Source organism: Sarcophilus harrisii, chromosome X (assembly GCF_902635505.1).
Source record: "Sarcophilus harrisii chromosome X, mSarHar1.11, whole genome shotgun sequence".
In the NCBI taxonomy this organism is placed as follows: domain Eukaryota; kingdom Metazoa; phylum Chordata; class Mammalia; order Dasyuromorphia; family Dasyuridae; genus Sarcophilus; species Sarcophilus harrisii.
Window position 1 is genome coordinate 29,263,758 of NC_045432.1, and position 24,567 is coordinate 29,288,324.

Below are 24,567 nucleotides of genomic sequence, written 5' to 3' on the forward strand. Positions count from 1 at the left end.
CTGGCCTGTGATGGCATCAAACACTCAGAACTGTGAACAAGGTCATTGTGATAGTGCTGGATCACTTAGGCAGTTTGAATAAAAAGAAGTCAGCTTGGAATTGAGGGAAAGAGATTTTGAACCTCTGGATTGGAAGGCTGGAGCAAAAGGGACACTGAACTGCAATGGAGAAGGAAAATATCGAGAAGTCATGGTCTCTACAGGCCTCTAAGAGGAGAACTCGGACAAAAAGAAGTCTCAAGGAAAGGTCAGCTTCCTCCCTCCATTTCTCTTCTGAAGCTTAACTGTCCACAGACACTTTAATTTTATCCTGTGTTTTCTTATCCACACGTTTCCAGGAAACTGAATTTTGCCTTATTCCTAAAGAGATCAGGAGTTAACTAGAGATATAAATGTGAATTTACTTTTAACACCTCTATCTAAGTGTTAGGAATTTTCCAAACTGGGGGCATTGTGACTGAACACTGAATTTTATTTTAATCTAAAATAAACTCCCTAAAGCCAAAGTGAGAGAGAACCAGTTGGACCTCAGAGGCTTAAAAGACACTAGTCATTCTAACAGGGTGTTACATGAAAACTCCCTGCTATATACACTTGGCACCAAACTTCCACCAGCCATTCCCTTTGCCTTTGGACATCTAAACAGATTTTAGCTTCTCCACCCCACCCCAATCTATTTTCTCTTATAAATAGCCTTAAATGAGGCCTTTTTATAACCAGTCCAAGAACCTTCAAGATCCTCTTAACTGCCACCTTAGCAGTCATTTCTGTTACCCTTCCCTAATACTCTAGGCTGAAGGGGTCCTTCTTTTGCTACTTAGGTAAGCACTCCATCCTCCTCAACAGTTCTTCCCAAATCACTCACAACTTTCACCCATTCTTCTTCCTTGGTCTGTTTCATTGCCCGGCTCCTCAATAATCTACCTTTATTCTTTTTTTGGCTGAGGCATTTGGGGTTAAGTGACTTGCCCAGGATCACACAGCCAGGAAGTTTTAAGTGTCTGAGGACAGATTTGAACTCAGGTCCTCCTGAGTACCTTTATTCTTCATATCCCTCCTTCCCTTGGGTGGTTTATCAATTTCATTATCTTTATCCAGAAGCTCTTTCTCAGTGATACTGTGTATGGGACAAACCTAATACTCAGTAGTGAAGAAACAGCTTTCACAACTATAAATGATTTCCCATCTTTTATTGTTTAACAAAGAGAAGGTATGGTTCACCCTTGGAAATTTCAAGTGGAGATGAGCATTTGTTAAAATAATACAAGGGCCAGACTTAGTGACACACACCTATAATTCCTGCTGCCAGGGAGGCAGACTAGGCATGGCTCCTGTGCCAAGAAGTAGTGAGATCTGACCCAGCAATAGCTACTTGACTTTCAGCCTAGGAGAGATAGGGAGACCCATCTCAAAAAACTGAAACAAAATAATATAGGGAAGGGATGACTCCCAAGGAGGGGTGAGAACACAAGAGAAAATTTAGGCAATGCAAACCTACCCACTCCCAAAAAAAATCAATAAAAATTTATTTAAAAATCAATAATAATGGACTTTATTGTTCAACATTAAAATTGTGGCAAACAAATCAGAATACTAGTTTGGAATGTGAAGGTACCTTATGTCTTTAGATTTTCTTTTTCCTTGAATTAGTAAATTAGATCACTAATATCTCCAACAAGATGATTTTTCTTATGTTTTTTTATATACCCAAGAAAATCACTTCTTTGTGATATGAAAAGTTGTTGATAGTGGCCTTTGCATTATATTGATTGTGTCAACATAGTGTCAGCACAACCTATCAATTTTGTTTTGTTTTTTTAAAGAAGGCCGACTTGTTCTAGCAGGCATAATCATTGTTCTGTGACATCACCACTCTAGTTTCAGCCAGGATTTTTGTAGGTTAGAGACAGTATTCTTACAAGAGACTGTCCGCTTGCCACACCTCACCCCCATTTATATAGTTTACTGCCTGTAGCTAATATGCTTAGCATACCTTCTCCCTGTATATATGCAACCCTTTTATGACTTGGTAGACAGCCTTGGAGGGCAAGGATCTGTGTTTTTTTTCCAATGTGGGAAGTCCCTCTATCTACCTGTGACCAATTGTCTATATATAACTTAGTAGGCAGGTTTTGAATTGCCTCATATTGAGAAAGGTTAAGTAACTTGCCTCATAGTCATACTGCTTGTAAATATCAAAGGGAAAATTTGAGCCCAGTTTGTCTTAACTCAATCACCTACACCCACATCCACTATACCACACTGCCCCATCCTGGAGAATTTCTATGGCCAAAATAGTCTCCTTCTGGCCAACCTGATAATGAGCACTTCCAGTGATGGCCAGTCTTCCCATGTTAGAGCCCTTTTCAGTTTGGTAGGATCTGCTAGAACTTGTGTCCCACTGATGAAGCCTTTGAGAGTCCAGAGTTAATATTAATAACAACAACAATAATGATAATAATGGATAACATTTTTGCATTGCTCACCATGTGCCAGGCACTGTGCTAAGTGCTTTACAGATATCTCATTTGAGCCTCATAACCACCCTGGGAGGAGAGTACTATTAATAGTCCCATTTTACAAGTGACAACCAAAGGTGCAAAAGTTAGTAAGTATTTGAGATCAATTTTGAACTCAGACCTTCCAGACCTTAGGCCCAGCCTTTTATTTACTCTTCCACCTAGCTGGTTATTCACCATAATGTGTACCATAATGAAGCTTTGGAGTAGACATGTCAGGATTGGAGTAGTAACTCATGTTCATATAATATTTTAAGGATACAAAAGAGTACCCTCATAAATAGCTTTATGAGCTAAGTAATGCAAGTATTCCACCAATTTTACAAATGAGGATATAGGCTCACAGTGGAAAATTACTTGATTGGGCTTATATAGCTAATATGCATCAGAACTGGAATTATGGAAGAAAATAATTTTTGTTTAGGAACTGGGTTGGGATCCCCTCTCCCTCCCACCATTTAAACACTCCAAACCAAAAGACAGATAAGATTTTTTTCCTAAACCAGCCTCCAGAGGGCAATATGGTCCTGGATGTCTTAAGTGATCTGACTCCTGCCCTGACTCAAATAGTTGGAAGGGAATGGGTAGAATTGCTTTGGAGAAATTGTACAGTGCCTTTAAATTAATCCTATGCTTCTCTCTGGGGGAAAAAAAGATCCCAAATTTTGAACCACAATATTGTTTTAATTTTTGAAGTATTAGAGTTATAGTTGACTTGGACAGTGGCAAAGATGAGTGATAAATTGAAGTTAATTCCAGGGATTAAGGTAGAATAATATTGGAAGATATATTATCAAGGAGTATGTGATCAGAAAAGGAGATGGACATATCGTGTAGCAAAAGAGATAACTGGCAGCTCTTGTTTCTCCATCATTACCCCCATCCTGGAAGGCTACTTAGCACCTTGGGTGATGAACTACCTGTAGAGGATTTTTATGAGAACATTTTTAACAGTTGCATAAGCTCAGAAAGTGTGGATGGGTTGATATTGACATTGTTGAAGGGGACATGCTTAAATCACTGGTGACAAGTATTATTAAACAAAAACATTGATTAGATAGCGGCATCATGGCTTCATCCAAAACCGGTCTGGCCATGCCAGACTAATTGCATTTCCTTTTTTTTTTTTTTAGGCCAACATTTGAAAACGTCTCTCATTCTAATGTTATCGGTAGATAGAGAAATGTGTTGTAATCTGCATCTTTGGAGGGATAACCCTCCTCAATGAAATTAAAGATCCATCAAAGTATTTAATGGCCCCAGCCAATAGGGGGCAGTGGTGTATGTCTGAAAACCTGAGATGATGAAGATAGTTGAGATTTACACAACACTGAGATTTGCCATTTTGCTTTATGCATATTATTTTCCTGTAAAATTAGTATTGCATGAATTATTGTCTCTATTTTGCACATGAAGAAACAGGCTCAGAGAAGAAAAATGACCTGGGTAGAGTTCAAACTTTTGATTCACCCCTACTGATTCTAAGTTGGATGCTCTAGTTAGATTTGTTATTATAAACAAAATTAGTTAAGAGTTTTTTTGTTTGGTTCTGAGAAACATTCAGCGTCATTCTTTGAACTTTCTGATCACCAACTTGAAATGAGAACTTAATATGGATGCTTTGATTATGTAGAGGTCCATTTATTCTTGTATGAACTTGATAAATATCTGTATTCAACACCATGTTTTCCCCAGTTAATGACCATGTAGTTAACAATTGTGATACATGGGCTTTGGCATTATAAATAATGTAAAATTGGTAGTATGTTTGACTATCTCTTTCCTCAAGGGAAAAATAAAAATATCATTTTCTGCCTTGTAGTATGTATGCTAAGATTACTTTGATCCCATTAATTAATTTGTTCACTTAGTATGACAGGCGCCAACCTAGTTCAGTCCTTTATCACCTCTTTCCTTGTCTAGTCTAATAGCTTCCTAATTGGTCTCCCTTCTTCTGGTCTCTTCCCTTTTCGATCCATCCTTCACATAGCCACCAGAATCATTTTCCTAATATCCAGCCAGGTCTGTTCAGAAGACTTTAGTGACTTCTTATTTCCTTGGATAAAACCAGAAGTCCTTAGCCTTCCACAGTCTGATGCCACTTCTTCAGTGAAAGCTAGAGAGTGGGGTCCTGATAAGCTAAATGTGTTTTGTCTAGGATTACACAGTATACATCAGAGACAAGACTTTATTTTTATATTTATATGTTTTATATTATTTTTATATTTACTTTTTGAAGTCAGGTCTCTCTGACTTCAAGAGCAGTCTTTTATCCACATTGCTAAGCTGTCTCCCAATTTGCTTGTGTGTGTGTGTACATGTATGTGTATAGGTGTGTGTACAGATATATATATATATATATATATATATATATATATATATATATATATATATGTACATACACACACATACGCATATGTAATTTGCCCTCTCCCCTAGAAGAATGTAAACTCCTTGAAGACAGGGATTATTTTGGATTTTGTGTTTTGGCACCTAGCCAAGTTTCTGATAGATAGTAAATTCTTAATAAATATTTGTAGAATCAAATTGACAGCCCATCTGGTATGTTTTTGCTTTTCTATTCCTTAATTAAATGTTCTCTTTTTCAGCACAGGTGGACAAGCATCACTTTCCAGAGAAGATGACTTCTAAAGCCTGTGTGCCTCCAGATATCAATCAAGATGAAAATTTTGTTGAGGAAAAGAATAGATTACAAACATTTGCTAATTTTCCGAGTAGTAGCCCAGTTTCAGCATCAACACTGGCACGAGCAGGTTTTATCTATACTGGTGAAGGAGATACTGTGAAGTGCTTTAGCTGTCATGCAGCTGTAGATAGATGGCAGTTTGGAGACTCGGCAGTTGGAAGGCATAGGAAAGTTTCTCCAAACTGTGGATTTATTAATGGTTTTTGTTTGGACAGAAATGCTCCACAGGTTCCAAATCCCATTGCCCCAAACTGTCCGTATAGAGTTGAAAATTGTTCAGTGAATTTAAGTCATTTTGTTTTGGAGAGGCCCCTTGAAACTTACAAGGAATATCTTTTGAGAAGAGGGCAGGTCATTGATGTAGCAGATACCATATTCCCAAGGAATCCTGCTATGTGCAGTGAAGAAGCTAGACTGAGATCTTTTCGTAATTGGCCAGAGTATATTCACCTTACCCCAGAAGAGTTAGCAAGCGCTGGACTCTATTACTTGGGTATTGATGATCAAGTGCAGTGTTTTTGCTGTGGGGGCAAATTAAAGAATTGGGAACCATGTGATCGGGCAATGTCTGAACACAGGAGGCATTTCCCTAAGTGTTTTTTTGTTTTGGGACGGGATGTTGGTAATACTCCAATTAAAAGTACCGCCAGTCTTGATAGGAGTTGTCCAAACCCAACCTATATCCCAAAGAATCCAGCTATGGCAGATTATGAAGCACGACTCCTTTCTTTTGCAACATGGGTATTCTCGATTAACAAGGAGCAGCTTGCAAAAGCTGGATTTTATGCTATCGGTAAGCTTTATTATTAAAATAGACTAATAGATCTTTTCAGTGTTACTAAGTTATTTTAAGGAGAAAAAAAGTAAAGGGATGTCTCCTGAGTTGGTAAATACTTAATAATCATGCCAACTAAATACTGAAGTTATTTCAGCTGACTTTTATGGGCAGTTATATTGGCTTTGTAATGTTAACATTTATGTTTATTCAAAAAGGAATGCTACAATAGAGTGCTTTATTATGTTTATCTTCATTTAATATATTCTAGGGGAGGGGTAATACTTCAATGGCCTTCTATGTCTATGATATAAAATCAGCTCTAGTGGTTACAGCTGCTTACAGTTCTTTTGGTTTTCCCTTTTAAGTTGAGATGGCAAATGATTCTTTATCAAGATTATCTACTTTTGATATATAGCACTACTTAAGAGAAAGCAGCACTATATTATGCTATATTGTGAGAAACGGGTTTCTTTAAAGAAAAATCTTGCCACATACAGGGCCATGCAGTTAGTTGAGAAACAAAAACAACATACTGGATTGATTGGGTTGTGAGGGACGTGGGTACTTTCCCCAGCTTTGCTGCTAATTCATAGTGTCTTAGGGCAATTCACAATCCTTCTTAGACTTCAGTTTCCTTCTAAATGAGAGGTTTGGATTGGATTGGATTCAGTACATATCATTTATAGATTAACTTCCAGGAACACTTACATTGGTCTTGGGGCAGCTAGGTGATGTAGTAGATATAGATAGAGCATCAGCCCTGAAGTCAGAAGGACCCGAGTTCACATCTGGTCTTAAACACGTCCTAGCTGTGTGACCCTGGGCAAGTCACTTAACCTCAATTGCCTCAGCAAAAAAAAAAAAAAAAAATTATATTGGTCTTTTTCTCTTTTAATTAATATATCCTGTCTCTAAATGTTAGGCTAAATAACTCCAAAACAAATCTGATTGGTTCAGTTAGAAATCTGTTAATCTAATTATTACTCACAAAACCTTAAATAGCTAGCTTAAAGTTCGGGGTTGTTTTTCTTTTTCTTTCTTTTTTTTTTTTTTAAACCTAAATCGACTGGAAATGTCATGGATATGATTTTAGAGTGATTCTGGTGGAGATTTTGAATGGAATAAGCATTTACTAATCACTATTATGTGCTAGGCACTGTGCTTTATAAATATTATCTTATTTCATTCTCACAACAACCCTGCAAAGTGGTGCCGTTGTTTTCTCCATTTTATAGCTAAAGAAACGCAGACCAGACAGAGGTTAAATGACTTTGCTAGGATCACACATCTGGTCTTTGAAGCTACATTTGAACTCAGCTTTTTTTGACTTCAGGTTCAGTATTTTATTTCACACTTGGCTGCCTTGCATTAAGTTGGATTCATGATTACTTCCAATATATGTTCTTTAGAATGCTAGTATATTAATTTAATTCTCAGCTTCCAAATGAGAATATTTCCAAATGAGAATTGATATATGTTCAAAACACAAGTACAACATGTAAGACATCTTCTTGAATAAAAAATTGAATTTAGCACCATAAATTTTTATTATTAGGTCCTTAAAATGACCTAAAAAGCAAGTCTAAATAGTAACTGAGAATTTCTTTCCCAGATTACATAAATGTCAATTATTTGAATTTTTTTTAAACTAGGCACTTTTGTTTATAACTTAGCATAAAGTCATCTTTTTTTTTTCCATTTTCAAAAGCTGAAGTTACTATGTAAGTTACCACTTTATAAGCACTTCTACTTGTGCTTGTGTGCTTTCTCAGGTGACCGTGATAAAGTAACATGCTTTCATTGTGGAGGTGGACTTAGTGATTGGAGACCCACTGAAGACCCTTGGGAGCAACATGCTAAGTGGTATCCAGGGTAAACTGCTTAAATATTCATTTGGTAACAGGAGGAGAGGTGGATTTTTACACTTCGAAGGCTTAATCCTTGCCACTTTATTAAATATTCTTGCCATCAAAAAAGGCATGGATTTCATGCCCAATTCCTAAAAATCAGGTCACCTACTTTATAGGATACAGTCTCTAGTTAGGAAAATGTTCATTCTTTGTATATGACTAATTATGCATCTCTCAACCAGATGCACAAAATTCTCATTCTCCAGACTAACAGATACTTCTTTTGGGTAGACTGTTAAAATATGATGAATTGATATTGATAATTGAGTTACCAGAGAGATCCTTCAGAACCAAACCAGAAGATATATTAAGACATAAAGATAGCCTTGGCTATCTTTGCCCCTTCAGTATGTTTTTTAGAAGGAAAACTCTGAATAGTTGATTGTTAAGCCCCTTTCATACTATTGTTTTAAGTGTTTGTAATAAACCACTTGCAACTTCAGAGTGACTACTAAGGAATAAAATTTAACATTAAGAGGAAAGACTGAACAGCATACAGAATTACTTTGAAATATTTAATTGGACAAGCTTTCTATAACAGTCTGTTAATAGAATACTTTTGAATACTTTTTAGAATATAATTCTGTGGTGCTAATTTAATGATATTCTTGCTCACAAATGGAAAGTTCTTAATTGAGAACATATTGCTTTAATAATAAATACTAATATATATATGTTGTAATATAGGATATATTTTCATTATAATGACTAATGGATTACCAATACTTATTTGATGACTTAATAATGTCTAAAAGCAGATTAATGGCATTTTCAACTTATTTACAACTTCACAAGTTGTTTGTCAGTACTTAAAGCTTAACCTTTAATTCTATAGATGCAAATTTCTGTTAGAAAAGAAGGGCCAGGAATATATCAACGATATTCATTTAAAGAATTCACTTGACAATTCTGTGGTAAGTCTTATAAAATGATCTATTTTGTCAAATATCATATGATGATTTTAGAATTTTTTCTTTCTGTTAAATGTATAATATGGCATTTGAGAGGTGGGGAAGATTTTGAAAAATGTCTTTTATTTTCTACTCATAGCAAATGTGTAAATGTCAGGATAATGTGATTATTATGAGCCAAAATGTGAGCTTAAGAGAATTAAAAAATTTGGTTGCTTCCCTCTTGCAAAATCAAGGCTTTCCAGAAAGTGGCCCATAGCTTTGATTGTCTCCTGTTCCCCCTCGTAAACTAACAAAACTATTTGTTTAACAAGATTTAAAATCTAAAGCATGAAACTCAGTTCACGGAATGAATGCTGAGTAAAGCAAGTTTATATGTTTGTGTCATATGTAACTTGAAATGATTGCTTTTAACAAAAAGAATTCTAACTTGAGTTCATGTCTCTATTTAGGCATCATTTGGCAAAAGACCATCAGTAACTAGAGAAATTGGTGAGTAACTTCATCAAAGTAAAACTGCCCTTAAGTATCTGTACCAGTTCTTCATTTGCTCCTCTTTTTTTAATGTAGAAAATCATATGAATAGCTACTTTGCAGTATTTGTGGATTTAAGAATTGGAGGAGATTCTCTGGAAGTTCAGCTTGCCAACACTTACAATGCCATGGCTTGCTTAGGGAGAATTTGTAAGGCATTTCTTTCTCCCCCTCTACCCTCCCTCCCCCATATCCTACACGTGGCACTCACTTATGGGGGAGTAAAGAAAGTATTCCAATCACTGTTGTCTAGAGCCATTCAAGCACTTTTCTCTTGGCAAGACTTGAAATTGTTTATTCTATTCATACACTATAGTTATTGGCTTTAACAACTGAGCTCTCCTTTATCCTGTGTTATCTATGAGTTCACCCCACCTCCCCTTTTTCACGAGATCTTGACAAGACCAGATCTCCATTGCCACATGCAGAGGCTTTATGGAGCAGCTGTTAGGGATATTCATCACAGATTGTATGTCCGTTATGAATCCAGGCTTTAGAATCTAGGATTAGCAGTGGGGGGATAAATAGTTTACATTGTCAGGGGTAAAAACTGAGGTTGATGGAACTTACCCAGAAAATACGCAAAGCTCCTCAGCATTTATTAAGTACCCACTATGTGCCAGGCGACACGCTAGGAGCTAGGGAAACAAAAGCAAAAATGCAGTAGTGCTTGCACTCGGGGTACTTCTGTGTTCTCGGGGCTGCATATGCCAGGTGTTCCAAAGGTTGTGATGTAATTTTAAACTATTTAAGTTTAAAAGTGCTAAGACTTTTGAGATTCCCTGTGTAAGTAGAAACAAAATATATGCAAAGTAAATACCAGGTAATTTCATGGATGGGGAGTCCCAAACAGCTGGGGGGGTGGGGCTAAGGTAGGAATCAAAAAAGGCTTTATGTATAAACTGGTTCTTGAATTTTGAAGAAAGGGATTTTCATTTTTTTTCCTTTTTATGCATGTCTACATATTATATTCTCTTACATGCATGCTTTTTTGTCATTTGAACTGAAAATTGATAAAATATATTGATTCTCTGAGATTGAAAGCAGTCTAGATTTTTATTCATCAACCCAGTGTCTTTTTGTCCACTTCATAGTCACTATGGCCACTTTTCTTTGATCCCTTTAATAGCCCTGTGGAGTAGATGGGCCAAGTTATTAATTTCCTTATTTTATCAACAAGAAATCAAAGGTTCAGAGATTATGGTTTGCTTGGTAAAGGCAAATCTAGAACTAAAATCTGGGTCTTCTGACACTTCTGTGTCTTTGTTAGCTTTCAGAAAAGTAACAAGTAGGAAGTTTAATTTAGAATTCAGCTATCTGATAATTTCCATTTCCTGTACTTGTTGTGGCAGGGTTTATTTCATATCTTTTATTACAAAAGAGAATATTTTTTATTCATAAATATGTTTGAGAAAGACAAGAGAACTATTATGTTACTTATTATAAAAGTTGAATAAGGCATGGACAATATGTGGGATGTTACATAAAGCTGATGTGCCAAAATCACATTACAGTGAAATACTCAGTATAGTTTGGCAGCCATGATGAAGTAGAAAAATATATTAATAAATGAGTTTAGAGTTGAATTACCTTTTAAAATTCTTTGAACGCCTGAGGAACTAAACTAAGTACATTAGGTGAATTCTTACTGTGTATGAAGTTCCAATTATACTTGAATGTATTAATAAGCATAAAACTGGAAGGACCTTTCAGAGGTCATCTAATACAGCCTATATTTTTAAGGCTCTCCAAATATGGAGAGTCCCATGGCCTCCCTTGGTAACAAGTTCTAATATTTAGATCATCATACTGGGAACAAAGCATTCCTTGAACTCTTGCTGTAATTTAAATCCCTTTTGCCATTGTCCTAGCTCTGCTCTAACACTTGCTAGCATTTAAGACAAGTCACATAACTTCGTTCAGCCTCAGTTTCCTTATCTAAAGATGGAAATGTTCATACTTAACAGGCTACATAATGCTAGTACCTTGAATATTTCCACATCCAGGTCTATTTAGCTTTAATCTAATTTTTTTCTCTTTCCTTCTAGACTTCAATAAGTTTCTTAAAGTTTAAGACCAAAACTTTTTTTTTAAATAACTTTTTATTGACAGAACCCATGCTAGGGTAATTTTTTACAATATTATCCCTTGCACTCACTTCTGTTCCGATTTTTCCCCTCCCCCAGAGGGCAAGCAGCCCTATACATGTTAAATAGGTTACAGTAGATCTTGGATACAATATATGTGTGCAGAACAGAACAGTTCTCTTGTTGCTCAGGGAGAATTGGATTTAGAAGGTATAAATAACCTGGGAAGAAGAACAAAAATGCAAGCAGTTTACATTCATTTCCTAGTGTTCTTTCTTTGGATGTAGCTGCTTCTGTCCATCCTTGATCAATTGAAACTAAGTTAGATCTTCTCTTTGAAAGACCAAAACTTAACACAGTTGCATTTTATTGATGTGTTTAATGAGAGTCTTACGTCCCAGTATCTTAGATATTTAAGTACTGTACCATTAATTCAGTTTTAACTTATTGAGAAATTTAAGAAGATTTGGCATTAGCTTTCTCTCTCTCTCTTTTTTTTTTTTTAAATAGCCTTTTATTTACAGGATATATGCATGGGTTAACTTTACAGCTTTAACAATTGCCAAACCTCTTGTTCCAATTTTTCACCTCTTACCCCCCCCACCCCCTCCCCTAGATGGCAGGATGACCAGTAGATGTTAAATATATTAAAATATAAATTAGATACACAATAAAGTATACATGACCAAACCGTTATTTTGCTGTACAAAAAGAATCAGACTCTGAAATATTGTACAATTAGCTTGTGAAGGAAATCAAAAATGCAGGTGTGCATAAATATAGGGATTGGGAATTTCAATGTAATGGTTTTTAGTCATCTCCCAGAGTTCTTTTTCTGGGCATAGCTAGTTCAGTTCATTACTGCTCCATTAGAAATGATTTGGTTGATCTCGTTGCTGAGGATGGCCTGGTCCATCAGAACTGGTCATCATATAATATTGTTGTTGAAGTATATAATGATCTCCTGGTCCTGCTCATTTCACTCAGCCTCAGTTCGTGTAAGTCTCTCCAGGCCTTTCTGAAATCATCCTGTTGGTCATTTCTTACAGAACAGTAATATTCCATAATTTTCATATACCACAATTTATTCAGCCATTCTCCAACTGATGGACATCCATTCGGTTTCCAGTTTTTAGCCACTACAAAAAGGGCTGCCACAAACATTCGTGCACATACAGGTCCCTTTCCCTTCTTTATAATCTCTTTGGGATATAATCCCAGTAGTAACACTGCTCGATCAAAGGGTATGGCATTAGCTTTCTCATACATATGCCTTGTACTTCCTGGAAATAGTTTCTTAAAATCTTGATTGCAGACTGCTTGTGGTTGATTTCAGCTCCAGAATTGATTGTTACTGTTTTGTGTTTTTTCTTATGGAAATTGTTGATTTATTTATTTATTTATTTTTACAATTTACCTGGTATGGACTGACTCTTTGTGTATATTTGTGTCAATTCTCTATATATCTTTGGAATCAGACGTGTTTGATCCAAAGATCTTCCATATTCACCCCACCCCCATAGCTTTTCTTATTCTGGTTGCCTTGGCTTTATTGGTACAAAAACTTTAAAGGCTCATATCATCAAAATTATCTTTGGGGTGTGTGTGTGTGTGTGTGTGTGTGTGTTTGTGATCTCCTATTCCTTCTTGGGTTATGAATTCTTCTCCTAAGTGTTGTTGTGATGGGTACTTTGTTTGGGTCTCCTGTATTTTTTAAGATTATATTTTATATTTAGTTGTTTGTTCATTGGAAGCTTTAGTGTGGTGTAAGGTAGTTATCTAAATCTGTATTCCGCTAAACTGTCTTTTGGTTTACCTAGCAGTTCTTGTCAAATGGGAAGTCCTTCCCCATGGTCTTGCTTTTATGCTCTCTTCTGTTTCTTAAACTAGATAATAATTTTCATGCTTTCTGTTCTATGATATATTTTACAATCGGGTAAAACCATGACTTTATTAGTGAGTTTGAATTATAATTGTAATTATTGACTGTGATTATACTGTGGGTGATTGTTAAGTCCAATTTTCATTTCAGGTTATATTGTGTTAGAAAGTCCTTTGGTACAAGATGCAATGCGAATGGGTTTCAGTTTTTATGAGGTTACAAAAACCATGGAAGAAAAGGTAAAAGCGACTGGAAGCAACTATCAATCACTTGAGGTTCTAGTAGCAGATCTAGTGAATGCTGAGGAAGCACGTACAAGAGGAGCATCAAGTTCATCACAGAAAGGTAATAGTCTGCTTTATGATTTAAAAATAAAATGGACCCTAACATCAGTGCTGGGGACTTGTTGCCAATTTGTGAGTTTGGGGGGAATTTTTGGTTTTTATCTCGGTTACTGATTTTTAAAAGTAAAATACAATGATGGAAGTTAGCTTATGTGGAACAGAGGGAAAAGATAAGTATTATAGCTGAAAAATATTGTTTAGAATATTCCTGTGTTTCATGTTCCTTGAAAATAGTAGAAAATGTTTTAAGTAAATGAACTTCCTGCTATTGCTCAAATGTGCCAAATACGATATATAGTGTGATCAGGCTTGGAAGGTCAAAGTAATTCAGGGGCTAGGAAGAAATAAGATGATTTAAAGAGACATACAGTAAGGAAGCTTAGGGGGAAGAGGGTAATGTCTTTGACATGTTTAGTCAAAAGAGACCTCTGCTATCTTCTTTTTTTTCCCCTTTATTAAAGCTTTTTATTTTTCAAAACATGCATGGATAATTCTTCAACATTAACCCTTATAAAACCTTGTGTTCCAATTCCCCACCTCCTTCCCTGACTCCCTCCGCTAGATGGCAAGTAGTCCAATATATGTTAAACATGGTAGAAATATATTTTAAATCTAATATATTCTGCTTTCTTTTTTTAAAAAAAATTATACAGCATGATGAGGTAAATAAGTTTTTGGCATTTGCCAAAATCACACACAACAACCAATCAGGAATGGGGGGGGGGGGTTTAGATTTTTAATAAATAAAAAGAAATTGCTAGTGCTATGGTTACTGACTGCCTCTCTGCTCTGGAACCCTCAAAGAACTCAGTAGCAAAAATCCCTAATTTTGTTAGCCTGTTGCTATTACAAAGCAAGAAGGTAGCAGAAGTCGTAGGAGCTCAAAGCTAAAGAAGCATAGGGAAATCAGGACAGCTTACTAATTGCTGAGGAACTACTAATGAGTTGGGGCTCCCATCTTTCATCCTGCGGTTACCATTGTTCTTTCTTCATAGCTGGGTGGCTGGGGGAGGCCCCTGGCTAAGTTAACTAACTCAGCTAGGGACTAGGATAGAATCTCTCTGGGATTCTCTGATTGCCCAGTCCTCCCTGCTGCATGTACCTCTTTATGTTACTGGCCATGAGGCAGAGTGGAAGATGTATGGATTATTGAACTAGGTGACTGCTAAGGTTCCTTTCAACCCTAGGTCCATGACCTGCAGGTGCCCTACCTACAATACTTATTATTAAAGGGAAGCCTATTGTAGTGAGAGAGGGGGCCAGTATTGAAGTCTTTGCAAGAGAAAGAACCACACTCAGATCCTCCCTCTAACATATCTCTTTGCTCATGGACAAGTCACTTCACATCTTGGTGTCCTTGTTAACTCTGGAAGGCTTGTAACCTCTGTACATCAGTGGAGGGAGGTTATGATATCACAGTTGAATGAACCTCTTCCCCTCAAAATACTCCTAACAACAAATTATTAGATTGGCTGGTTCTCAGATGACTGATACAAAAGTCTACTGATATATCTTTATCATATAACACCTGGCACTGGACCTGTATTTGCTCTCTTTCTTCCCCTTCCTCTGTCTGTTCTCTCTCTGTCTCTCCACATTATTTTTGAGTTTTCTCCCTCCCCCATATATTGAGAAGGCAAGCGATATGATACCCATTATACATGTGAAGTCATGCAAAACATTTCCATGTTAATCATGTTGCCGAAAAAAGCAAGAAATATAAAGCAAGTGAAAAAAATATGCTTCTTATATGCATTCAGATAGACTTGTACTCCCAGTCCAACTTGGCCAACCTTAGTAAGAATTGTTCAATTTTGCACTAGTTGGCATAGCTTTGGAGCTTTTGGAGAACCAGGGTCACCTTCATGTCATAATAAAGCATTAGATGATTCAGTGAGGTTAAAAAAAAAAAAAAACAACTCAACTTTTCCCTATAAATCTCTTTTCATCTCCCCTTCTCCTGGGGTGCCTTTTGGTAGAAACAATGAGTGGCTCCAGCTAATTCTAGGCTGATATAGAATAATATAATTGGAATGGCGGTCAGGAGCATAAGCTAACTGACCTTTTCTTCTCCCTCTCCAGTCTCCGTGCCAGTGGCCTTGTGACTTGGCACAGAGGACTTAGGGAGGGAACAAAGAAGAGGGAGAAATGCAATAGGGAGAGATGGGAAGACATGCAGAAGCATGTGGGGCACCATCAGGACACATGGGACATTGGACTGGGAGCCGGAAAAACCTAGTTTTGAATCTTACTGTAGGCACTTGTTAGCTTGTCATCTCTAGTCAAGTCACTTAACATCTTTGGGCTTCAGTTTCCTTATCTTATTAGCTGTAAAACGACTTATTGCATCCCTTTTTGGTAAGGATGCTCATTTTGTAATAATGTTATCCAGTAAAACTTTCCCTATAAGCATTTAATTTCCAGGGATGTTCTGTATTAACACAAACTAAACTGCTCAATTCATAATAGTAATCGTACATACTTTGTTATCGGTGATTCAAGAAGTGTACCTACCATAATGGATGAATATATAGCCTGGGCATTTTTCATTAACAACTTGATTGAACTGATTCCAAAAAGTGGGAGGGATTTAAGCAATTAATCTGAAGTCTGTTCATTTTGTTCTCTCTTTTGTTCCCACAGAGATTAGTACTGAAGAACAGCTCAGGCGTCTGCAAGAGGAAAAGTTGTGTAAGATCTGCATGGATGAGAACATTGCTGTCGTTTTCATCCCTTGTGGACATCTGGTTACTTGTAAATCCTGTGCTGAAGTAATTGACAAATGTCCGATGTGTTATACTGTCATTACTTTCAAGCAAAAAATTTTCATGTCCTAATTGCAATTCTGTAGTTGGATTAGTCTGGTCTTTCTATTGGCTTCACTGTGCTATGAGATGCTACTTGAGTGGCTTTTGATTATAGATGAAGGATGGAATAATATCCTCAATGATAATTTTTTCTAAAAACTGACCAGGTTAATTCCTTGAAATGTCTTTGAAACCTTTGTGAAGTGTTTTCTATTTTGTTTTCTTATTTCACAGTAAGCAGTAGAATAAGAATCTATACCCAAACTGACCAAAGTGTCTGCTCCTAAGCTATGCTATTTCCTATTGACTTGATTATGTGATAAGAAGCCACTTGAGTGGCTTTTGATATGTGAAGGAAGAAATAATGCAGACAATGATAACTCTTCCTAAAAACCAAACAGGTTCATCCCTTGAAATGTCTTTGACGCCTTAGCATAGCATCTATCTCATTTGTTTTGTATTTCACAGTAATCAGTAGAGTAGAAAGCTATCTCCAAATGGACCAAAGTGTGCTAAATGGGTGTCAATGTAAGGGGCTTAATCAGCTGGGAATTTTTGTCTTATAAAAGACTTGGCAAAAACCTCCTAAGTCACTGTGGAGATTGTGATTAACCTGACCAGTCAGTTCTTTGTTCATAAGAGGAAAGAACTATCTAGGCAGTCATGAAACAACAAGGCTAATTTATATAGTTTTTCTTTTAAGTAATTAGAATTAAAACTGAAATACTATAGAACAAAGGTATATGAGAATGGTGAAAGAAAAACAATTCTTTTTGATATTTAAGTAATTATTTATGATTTAAAGGCTTAATAGTGTTGAAACACCTACAAATATTAGTTGTCACTCAGCATTGGTTTTCCTAATTCTTCCAAGAATGGAAGGCTTTTCCTTTTAGATTGGTACTGAAAAGCTTTAAACATCTTGTAGCACTTCGGGGCGGGGGAAGAAATTTCCCCCAGTCTCTTGTTTCCAAGTCAAATATTTCTGGTTTCCTAAAATTGAGGATGGAAAAGACTCCTCATTCATAAGTAAGACACTGAACACTTTGCTCATTTAAGGCTGCCTAAGTTATTCTCCAGAACTTCCAGAAGATTTTTATTAACCTGGTGTAAAACCTGGCAGCCAAGGTAAGGAAAAGTAGAATAATGTTTGTTCACTGACTGCTTGCCAGCCCCAGTGGAAAATAGCCTCTTTCTCCTTTGAACTCCCAAGGCACCTCACTGTAAACTTTCACGCTTTATCCTTGTATTTATATTTATTTGTGAACTTGTTTTAGTTTCCCAGCTGGACTCTATGTTCCTTAAAGGCAGGGAAGACTTTGCATCTTATTCTTTATATCTCCTACAGAGCATAGCATGGGGCTCTGGGCATACTAAGTGCTCAATAAATACTTGTTGTTTGGCAAATATGATTATATTATTGGCTTTTAGTGTAACTATTTTAATGTCCTCTGCCCTCTCTTTCTTCCTGCTGTGAGCACCCATTAAGTGCAGTTCCAATGGTGTTCAAAACTACTGGTATCTTGGACCCTAGAGCATGTAATACTTGGTGGGAAGGGAAGCACTAGTTATAAAAATCCTAAGTATCGACAAGGACATAACAAATCAAACAGATTTTTATGTATTGTCAAGATTACATAGAAGCACTCCTGAATTAAGAATACTTAGCTATAATAATGAAGGTTGCCTAATGTTGTAAGGAGTACCTCAGGGGCTTGCATTAAGAGAGCCTCCTGATACAACACTTGACATCGAGGCATTTTACTTCACAGAAGAGGTTCAAAATAAAACCATTAAAGCTGTTATTCAAAACATATTTTGCAAGAGAAAGATTAGTCATGCCCTCCTCCGAACTTCATCTGATATTGCTTTAAGTTAGCTTTGCACAGTCTTAGGTGAGATTTTTTTTTTCAAATAAATGGCTTTTTTCCCCGTTCTTATTCCCTGAATCCTGGGTTTCCCCAAGTCTGCGTTGTCTTTGATTTAAGCTGAGTTATGTATTTTGTTTACATATTACACATATCTAAGTTTATCATTCCTTTTAAGGAGGAATAAGTGTTATGGCCCACGTGTTAAGGAAATTCATTTTTTTTTAAAGTGCTGCGGCCTAACACTTAAAGTTGAACTTAGTTATTAGCAAAGGCTAGATTATTTGAAGGGGAGAAATTCCTCTTCGAAGAGCCTAAGTTAAGTTAAACTGTGGGTTCTTTAGAAACCTATATGTTTGGAAGAAAGTAGGGGTTGGTTGAGGGTTTTTTTTTTTGTTTTTGTTTTTTTTGTTGTTGTTGTTGTTGTTGTTGTTGTTTTTTAGAAGCAGGCAAAGACTATCACCATGAGTGGTGACATTTAAAGCTAGTGTGGTGGCTAACGAGTTCTATTTTAGGAGTTGTTTGGAAAATACTGTTGCTTTGGGTTCTTCAAGTCACTCCAGCTTCTAGTCCTCTTATTTTAAGACTGGTGTATTTGGCCACTTGTGAAAGGAGAGACAGGGTAGTTTAGAGAAGACAGTGATGGATTTGGAGCCAGGAGACCTAGGTTTAAGGCCTGGCTCCCATACTGTGTGACCCTGGGCAAATCACGTCAACCTTCAGAGCCTTGGTGTCTACAAATATAAAATGGGAGATATTTTACACTAAATACCTCATAGGATTGTGGTTGGGAAAGTATTTTGTAAACTGTAGAGTACTGCAACAATGGGAGCCACTCACCATATTTCAGAAATGTCATTTCATCTGTGAGAGTATCTTATCTACTAATGCCAGTCGTCATAAGCTGTCCACAATTTAAAAGCTTCTTGAACCCTCCAATGAACCTCTCTTTGGCCAGCCTAGCATTAAGCTGCTCAGAACCTTACTAGGCTAGTCCTTAGACAACAGACCAAACAGTTCATCATCAGACCCATCCTTGAAGCCTTTCTGGCTTGATGTAAATAATTGTTTAATTTATTTAAATGTATAAATTAGCACTTCATTGTATACCATTCTTAAATTTGTATACCAGTCTTAAAATAGCAGTGTGTGATTTCAATGCTGTATTTCAACTTTTTAGAAGGAGTTATAATAGGACAAACAGCAAAACTAGGTTTAGCATTCATCTGTAGTTTGGATGGTCTTTTGTTAGCTTGTTGTTTTCTTTAAAATGCATCTATTAGAGAAAAATGAGCAGAATGGGGAATAACATAGCTTTTTTTGAGGGGGGGAGAAATTAGTGGGATAGATTGTCAAACAGATAATGACACTTTTGGTCAAACCCACTAAAAAGATAGCAGGTTATATTGGTGGGCACTCCAGAAAAGGAAGGAGAAAGGGCCTTCTCATTTCCATCTGGGTTTAAGTATTCCCTCAAATTTGAGACAAGTACTATAGAAATGTCATTTGTTATTAAGGCAGAATCTTCCCACATCACTGTGTTAAATTCACCCCTTGAAGAAAGGTCATTGTCATTGCTCCAAGGAGCCTTGCTCCTAATTTTTGAGGACTGTATGGACCAGAAGAGACTACTATTCAGAATGATAATATTATAGTATTTTCATTGTTCTCCCAAAAGGGGGAGAATCAGTTGAAATAGGCCTTTTAAGGGTTTGTATTGATATATGATTATCAGCATTTAGAACTATAAGGGACCTTAAATGAGATCTAGTTTAATTCCCTTATTCTACATTTAAAGACGCAGAATGTTGAACCAACTTGGCTAAGAACACAGATGATGGTAAATAGCTGAACCAGAATTATATCCCTGGTCCTTTCAGTCCAATTCTTATACTCTCCACTATATCAGTCACCATTGTCTTAAGTTACTTTTTGTGGCATTGAGTTTTTGCCTTAGATTTCAAGTATGTGTAAAACAAAGTGCTTTTTAATTGCACTGTTCTTATCCTCTATTTGATGAATAGCAAACAGAAGCATTTCAGTATACCCCAAAACAGAAAGAATTGAAAATGAAACTAATCGGTCAGCAACTAATCAATCAACACACATTAAGTGTCTACTATATTGTCAGGCTTGTAGAACTAGAGATACAGAAAGAGGCAAAAGACAATCTCTGACCTCAGGGAGCTTACAGTCTTATGAAGGAGACACATGCAAATACATATATACAAAGCAAGGTACATACACAAGATAAATTAGAAATAGATAACAAAGGGGAAGGCACTAGAATTAGGGCTTGGGTAACATTGTTTGCATCTTTAAAGAATATAACAAGTTAAACACTTAGTTTTGAAATTGTCCTATTTGACTCTTGTAGAACTCCCTTCTATACTTTTGTGCGTTTTTAAAAAATGTTACAGTGACCTCCTTTTGCTTTTCTTGTTTGTTTTTGGTGATGCTATTGATAGATCTAGGCTCCTTTCCAAAATCCCTCCCAAAATTGGGAGATGAAGGGAGCAAGAGGGAAGCTTTCCCTTGTAAGAAATAAGACAGTAAATTTTACCCAAAACATATCCGTCCATTGACCATCTCTAAATAGATCTTAGTGTCTATCTCAGCCTTTTCCATATGTACCCCTACTCTGTAAAGCTCTGTAGCAGAAGGTAATCACTGCATTGTTTAGAATTCTTAAATCTTTCAAAGCTGTTTCTCTTTACAGTGTTGTATTATGTTCATTATTCTAGTTCTGCTCAATTTGCATCAGTTCATGTCTTCATATTCTCTGAATCCCTCCCTTTCCCCATTTATAAGAAATGGTAAATGGCACAAGAACTTATGGAAATGGAAAATGGCACAAATGAAAAAAGAATAAAATGGAAAAAGAAAATGTATTATGTATTGGTTATTATTCTTTTTAGTGGTATAAATGTACTTGCTAATTTTGATTGTGATAAATTTGAAGTTTTAATTTGATGTAATCAAGGCTTTTTATATAATTTCTTGCATTTGTTATTAACAGCATCCATATTAACCCAACAGGTTTATTTTAGTTTTTTTTTAAGTAAACATATTAAACATTTTAAGATGAAATACTGTATTGAAGCATATAACTAGTTGTTTTGTGTATTAATGTAACAGTCTTACTGATTAGGAAAGTAGTTCTTCCAACTGTAAGGAAGCAACATTGGTAGATACAGTTTTGAAGTTTAAAACATTCAATAAAGTGTTGTTTTTGGAAAAAAGATCTCCTGTGATTTTTTATGGGTTTCACTTTGAGGCAAAACCAGATTAGACCTTTTACCAATAGTTCATATACATGTACCCTTTTCATCCTCAAAATGCCATTATGAGTCAGGTACTAATAAATACTGACCCCATTTTACAAATAAGAAAAATGAGGCCCAAAGAAGTTAAATAATTTCCCTAAGATCATAGAACTATGAAAGTGGTAGAGTCCTTCCCATGTGTTCCTGCTCCCCGAGTCCAGTGAAATTGTTTCTTGTGCCATGCTGCTTCTCTTTAAGAACTAGTCTATATTATATCTTTATGCCGCTGTCATACATGCAAGTTGTTCCCTCCATTCCCAGATCCCAAGACTACAAAAAGAAAATTGTCATACTGCCAATCGCCCAGTTACCTTCCTTCCAAGGAAAACATGAAGAGTAACCAAAAGCACAGGGAGGGAACATTGCCCATGTTTAATAGAAGTAAAGAGTACAGGAAATTGGTTATGTGTGGATTAGTCGATTTCCAGTTTATTGTTTAGTTATTTTTTAGACTCTTCCTGACTCGGGCTCTACCACCTGTGTCACCTACATTCATATTATAAAATAAGTTCCTTAAGGGTGAGGACTCCTTTTCCTTCTGTCTTTGAACACCCCACATTTGGCACGGTGTGTCATAAAAATTAATGGAATTAAATCGATTAGGATAACTGATGTTTTGTAGTTTGGTATTCCCTGTTTTATGCCTCACCTGAGATTAGTGATCAGAGAATCTTCAAATAAGGTTTCTCATTTCTTTTTCAAGGAATCTGGAATGATTTTTATGTACAAATAGAAGATTCCTTGTTGGAAGGGAGCCTTTAAGGCAGGCATTTGCATGGCCAAATCAAATGCTTTTTTATAGTCAATAAACAATAAGCACAGTGGGCTTCTCCACATCAGTTGTGTAATGATAAAGATGTAGTATTCTGTAGAATTGTGCTTATGAAAGCCTCCCTGTTCCCTACCAATACCCTCATTGAGGATGGCTGTATGGATCATTCTCATAAAAATTTCAAATAGATGGCAAAGTAGACATATAAGGTCAATGGTCATTATTGTTCTTTTCAGTTGCCTTAAAATATTTTTAATGCTTTCATGAAGTCTGAGACTTTTTTCCCTTTAATATCTTTTAGGTATTTTTTTTTCAATCTCAAATTGCCCTCATAATTGTCATTGTCACCTCCAACACAGAGGACTATGGCTGAATTTCCTCTATTTGGCTGAATCCAATTGCTTTTCTTATCTTGTTCTCTTTAGTGCCATTTCTATTTTCTCTATAAACATATCTAGGACTGTGATGTTAGAATCCAAATGTGACTGAACTATCTTTGATGGTGAAGAGACTTCCAGTTGTCTTCTTTTTGTTGTTTTCCATGTTCATTCTTAGGTGCCCTTAATGATTTTTTTGGTTGGTCAGTCTCATCAAGCTTTCACTAAGCTGATCTTACTTTCTACTGTTTCTCCTTCATAATCCTTCACCATCTTTCTCCATAAGATTTTACACACAAGTTTATATTATGTTCTGCCCTTAGCCAATATCTCTCTCTGCTTGGTAATTAAGACCAGTGTTTACTGCATCAAGTGCTTTTAAGTTCTTTTTGTCTCCCTGTTACAGCATTGTTTAATAAACTTGTGTTTAAAATGGTGTTCGTTTACCATTTTTTTTTTTTATCATCAGCTTATTTAAACAGATCAGGATAGAGCTGTAGATAGATCAGGATAGGTTCTTTTGAATGCCATATCATTTTTTCGTTTTTATTCTTCTAGTATTGTCCTAATTTTTGCTCTCAGCAATTAGTGGTCTGATTGCACATAGTGAGCTGACTCACTATGATTCCAATAAGGAATCATTGTCTGTTAAAATATAATTCCTCAAAGTTGGCAAACAGGTAGATTAAAGTGAAAAGACAGTCACCTAAATTTGCCAAAAAAAATTTGTCTCAGGGTTTGTTTTTCTTAATAACAAGTTGAATGAGGGAGGGAAATGGACTATCAGTTTTATCACTTAGTTCTTATGTTGAAATTTCCTTTTTTTTCCATGAAGGTTTTTAGAAAGTAGACAAATATTTACACATCAGGATTTAGAGTACAGGAATTATGGTGCTGTCTCATATTAATTTTAAAAATGGGGTTACAAAATCAACAAACATTAAGTAATAATCATATGAACTTCATATAGCACTTTGCACTTCTTTGATGATCATATGAGTATAATCTGTATTGGTATTTTATTCCTCCTCTTAGACAATGGACTACATTGAGGGCAGGGACTCTGCCTAAACATGTATCTCATTCATACAAAAGTTAATATTTGCTGATGTAGTATGTGCAAGGCATTATGGGTAAGTTGATAATCTGTGATTGCTTCAATGTAGACAGTGCCTCTATGCCTTTCTATCCCATCCATGTAACTCCATGAGCCCTCCCATATAGGATGGAACCAGTAAGTTAGAGGATTTCCTCTAGTTCTCATATCTTAAGGTTACCAGTGGAGTAATCTGGTAGCATATTTGTTATTTCTCATTGATCTTACTAAATAATTGTGTATGACTGTGAATTGTGATGACTGAACCCCAAAGAATATACATTAATTGCCTGATAGCAACTTGGAAGGAAGTTCCTAAGAGTGCCCCTTGGCCCTGGGATTCTCTACTAGCTATTTTTTTTCTTACTGACTCAGATAAGAGCATTTTAAGTGGTACGTTTGTCAGATTTGTAGTTGGCATAAAACAGTTCACTAACACCAAGAACACAATTGGAATCCAGAAGATCCCAACAAACCAGATTGATAGATCAAAGTCAATGTGATGAGATAAAGTTCTACACTTAGGTTCCAAAAGTCAATTTCAAAAAGAGAAGGTAAGAGAAGTGTGGCACATCAAATGATTCAGGATTTAGATTAATGTACTCAGGGAAACTAGGAAGTACTGCAGTGCATAGAGCAGTAGGCCCAG

General features: G+C 36.2%; 1 protein-coding gene across 3 annotated transcripts in view; it reads left to right on the forward strand.

Annotated features, from left to right (window-relative positions):
- The window catches only part of XIAP (X-linked inhibitor of apoptosis), a 37,307-nt gene extending 15,718 nt beyond the window's left edge, over positions 1–21,589 (forward strand). For 2 of the 3 annotated variants that reach the window (XM_012553214.3, XM_023506889.2), the window contains exons 3-8: positions 5,134–6,019; positions 7,777–7,876; positions 8,750–8,828; positions 9,278–9,317; positions 13,479–13,673; positions 16,316–21,589. In XM_012553214.3, the coding sequence (XP_012408668.1) occupies positions 5,161–6,019; positions 7,777–7,876; positions 8,750–8,828; positions 9,278–9,317; positions 13,479–13,673; positions 16,316–16,509 (1,467 nt within the window). In that variant the 5' untranslated portion in view covers positions 5,134–5,160 and the 3' untranslated portion in view covers positions 16,510–21,589. Of the gene's footprint in view, positions 1–5,128; positions 6,020–7,776; positions 7,877–8,749; positions 8,829–9,277; positions 9,318–13,478; positions 13,674–16,315 lie in introns of all 3 variants that reach the window. The other variant, XM_012553215.3, reaches the window with a different exon arrangement.
- The last annotated feature ends 2,978 nt before the right edge of the window (positions 21,590–24,567 follow it).